The 4208-nt window shown below is 38.0% G+C and overlaps 1 protein-coding gene across 1 annotated transcript; it reads right to left on the reverse strand.

The window, feature by feature from the left end:
- Positions 1-3002: 3002 nt before the first annotated feature.
- On the reverse strand, positions 3003-3917 carry LOC121472129 (olfactory receptor 4C11-like). The gene has a single exon (XM_041723201.1). The coding sequence runs from the start codon at positions 3915-3917 to the stop codon at positions 3003-3005; it is 915 nt and encodes a 304-aa protein (XP_041579135.1).
- Between the last annotated feature and the right edge of the window lie 291 nt (positions 3918-4208).

Here is a 4208-nt window from a genome sequence, read left to right on the forward strand (position 1 = left end):
GATCTTTCAACCATTTTGAGTTTATCTTTGTATATGAATGGTGTTGGGAAAATTGGACAGCCACACGCAGAAGAGTGAAACTGGACCATTTTCTTACATCCTACACAAAGATATTTATTTATTTTAGAGTGTGAGTGGGGGGAAGGGCAGAGGGAGATAATCTTTTTTTTTTTTTTTTAGTGTATAGTTGGTTATTTTTATTTAGTCTGACAATGTCTATTGTTTATTTTTTTTACATTCTTTTTTATTAATTAATTTTTATTGGTGTTCAATTTACCAACACACAGAAAAACACTCAGTGCTCATCCCATCAAGTGTCCACCTCAGTGCCCATCACCCATTCCCCTCCAATACCCGCCCTCCTCCCCTAGTTCGTTTCCCAGGGTTAGGAGTCTTTATGTTCTGTCTCCCTTCCTGATATTTCCCAACATTTCTTTTCCCTTCCTTTATATTCCCTTTCACTATTATTTATATTCCCCAAATGAATGAGAACATACACTGTTTGTCCTTCTCCGATTGACTTACTGTACTCAGCATAATACCCTCTAGTTCCATCCACGTTGAAGCAAATGGTGGGTATTTGTCATTTCTAATTGCTGAGTAATATTCCATTGTATACATAAACCACATCTTCTTTATCCATTCATCTTTCGATGGACACTGAGGCTCCTTCCACAGTTTGGCTATTGTGGCCATTGCTGCTAGAAACATCGGGGTGCAGGTGTCCCGACGTTTCATTGCATCTGAATCTTTGGGGTAAATCCCCAACAGTGCAATTGCTGGGTCGTAGGGCAGGTCTATTTTTAACTCTTTGAGGAACCTCCACACAGTTTTCCAGAGTGGCTGCACCAGTTCACATTCCCACCAACAGTGTAAGAAGGTTCCCTTTTCTCCGCATCCTCTCCAACATTTGTTGTTTCCTGCCTTGTTAATTTTCCCCATCCTCACTGGTGTGGGGTGGTATCTCATTGTGGTTTTGATTTGTATTTCCCTGATGGCAAGTGATGCAGAGCATTTTCTCATGTGCCTGTTGGCCATGTCCATGTCTTCCTCTGTGAGATTTCTCTTCATGTCTTTTGCCCATTTCATGATTGGATTGTTTGTTTCTTTGGTGTTGAGTTTAATAAGTTCTTTATAGATTTTGGAAACTAGCCCTTTATCTCAAACGTCATTTGCAAATATCTTCTCCCATTCTGTAGGTTGTCTTTTAGTTTTGTTGACTGTATCCTTTGCTGTGCAAAAGCTTCTTATCTTGATGAAGTCCCAATAGTTCATTTTTGCTTTTGTTTCTTTTGCCTTTGTGGATGTATCTTGCAAGAAGTTACTGTGGCCGAGTTCAAAAAGGGTGTTGCCTGTGTTCTCTTCTATGATTTTGATGGACTCTTGTCTCACATTTAGATCTCTCATCCATTTTGAGTTTATCTTTGTGGGAGATAATCTTCAAGCGGACTTCCCCTCTGAACATGGAGCCTGACATGGTGCTTGATCTCACAACCCATGAGATCATAATCTGAGCAGAAACCAAGAGTCAGACACTTAATCAACTGAGCTACTCAGGCTCCCCTCTAGGATTTGTACTTTGAGAGGTTTTTCCAGTACAGGAGAGGAGCTTTAAATAAATCTTCCAAACTTTTATCCTCAAGGAGGCATATTTATACAGTCTCTTAGACTAGCTTTAGACCATCTGCTACACTTCAGGCTTGTCATCGGATCCATAGGAAAATATTGATTATATTTATTCTCACAGACAGACTCATGGCCCACTTTCACAGGGACTGGCTGCTGTTGTCCATACTCATTAGTTAACAGTACCTGAACTACAATGTAAATCTAATGAAATACATGAAAAATATAAACCAAAACACCAAAGTGTTTATTCCACTCACTGATCAATACTTTTCTCTCCAAGGAGGAAAATCTCTAAAGGAAGCCAAATTACCATTCAAGTTTGTTTAATAAAGGTAGAATTCAAGAAGCCATAGCCTGAAACTTTTCTCCCAACCCAGAAGTATATATGCCATGCTTGGCAATCAAGCAATCTTATCCCCTAGTCAGTGAAACATTTCCTTCCGTCTTCCCTTTTGGGATGAAATATTAAAACATTAGCTCTGTTCTTTGTCAGTCATTGCTTTTTACATATGTATGATTTTATCAATGAGTGTTGATTTTTATAATATTACTCTCAGAATTGTATAAAATTGTCACCAATTCACCAATCAGCAGTTAGGAAAATGCCCATGGACACACATTACAAATATATGTGAATCTAAGAATATAAACAAATAATGACAAATAAATACAATTAACAAAGAAAAAAGATGTTAAAGTATGTAGAAATTATGGAGTAATACAATGAATATATTTGTTATAACTAGATTTATACTATTTGAATAGAGGTTCATGAGTTATCTCCTTGTATATGCTGAAGAGGCAAAAAAAAAAAAAAAAGGCCATTTTTAAAAGATGCTACAAAGGGAAGACAAGTACCAAAAAGAAGCTTAATTAGTTGATATGTATGCTCCTATGAGATCATCAGTTTCTTATAGTGACATTGGGCTATTCACTGTTGAGCCAGAAAAGATAAGATCCAGATATATTACTGTCAAAACTGATCTGTCAAAAGTAGGGGCCAGTTTTCCAACGCAGGTCAGAAACATGAGAAGGAGAAGTGCAAACCAGAATAATGTACAAAGGATGAAGATAAAGCTATAGATACAACAGAATCTGGCTCACAAGCTGCTGTACAGACAGCAGAAGGGAGGAGTGGGCTTATCCTCTCACAGATACTACTGTATTTGATGTTTTGGCACTCTGTGAGATTGACTTAAAATAAAATGGTTCTGTCCTCTGTGGCCATTCTGCCTATGTCTCCAAATGTCCTATGTGAAAGGATTCTATTGTCCACATTGGGATGAAAACATTTTCTCTTTTCTATCATTCCAATTTTATTTAAATTGTTACAGAATTAAAAATTGCTGTCCTCTGTGTTTTCCAATCTCAAGTCAGAGTTTGTTGCACCATAGCTTCTTCATGGCATTTTTCACTTCTGCATTTCTCAGCGTGTAAATTAGAGGATTGAGCAAGGGTGTCACAATAGTGTAAAACACAGCCACCATCTTGTCCGCTGGAAATGAAGTTACAGGGCGAGTATATGTGAATATACACGGAACAAAAAATAAGATGACAACAATAATGTGGGATGTGCAGGTAGAGAGGGCTTTCTTTCTTCCTTCTGCACTCTGGTTATTCAAAGAATGTAAGATGAAAATATAAGAGGTAAGCAGGACCATGAAACTTACTGTGCAGATAGCCCCGCTATTAAAAACAATGAGTAAATTGGTTGCATGAGTGTCCATGCATGCAAGTTTCAACAAAGGTGGCATATCACAGAAATAATGATCAATAACATTAGGTCCACAGAATGGTAACTTCAAAGCCAGGAAAATCTGTGCAGAAGAATGGATACAAGACACCACCCAGGCTAGATTCACCAGTGTACCACAGGCACGCCGGCTCATGATAGTTGTATACCTCAGAGGCTTACAAATGGCCACATAGCGATCCAAGGACATGAGGACAAGCACCAAGATCTCCATGCACCCAAAGAAGTGAAATGCAAAAATCTGAGTCATGCACTCATTGTAGGAGATAACTTTCTTTTTAGATACAGAATCTACTATCAACCTAGGAGCAGTGGTTGTTGAGAAGCAGGCATCAGCAAAGGATAAGTAGAAAAGGAAGAAGTACATGGGGCTCCCAAGTGTCTGGCTGTATCTTATGGTTATAACAATCAGTAAATTTGCCAACAGAGTTGCAAGGTATAGAAACACGAAGACCACAAGTACGACTTTCTCCTTTAAAACATCCTGTGTTAACCCAAACAGAATGAACTCATTCACACTGCTATTCAACTCCATCGTTACAGTGAATGTAGAAAAACAGAGCCGAGAAATTATTCACCTGCAGAGAAAATTGGGGAAATAGTAACTTGGCAGTAGTGGTAGACTTGGATTCAGAATTGCGCTTTTATACTTCTATAAACACATAAATCAATGGTTCTCAATTTTTCATGTGTTATAATCACTTAGGAAACTTTGTTTTTTAAATGCTGATGTTCATGCTTTAACTATAAGTATTAACTGAAGATCTTCCTACATGGACCAAGATTTTGGGGTGTAAAAAGAGCTCTCAAGTGATCATGAGCTCTG

This window comes from Vulpes lagopus, chromosome 11, assembly GCF_018345385.1.
Source record: "Vulpes lagopus strain Blue_001 chromosome 11, ASM1834538v1, whole genome shotgun sequence".
Classification (NCBI taxonomy): domain Eukaryota; kingdom Metazoa; phylum Chordata; class Mammalia; order Carnivora; family Canidae; genus Vulpes; species Vulpes lagopus.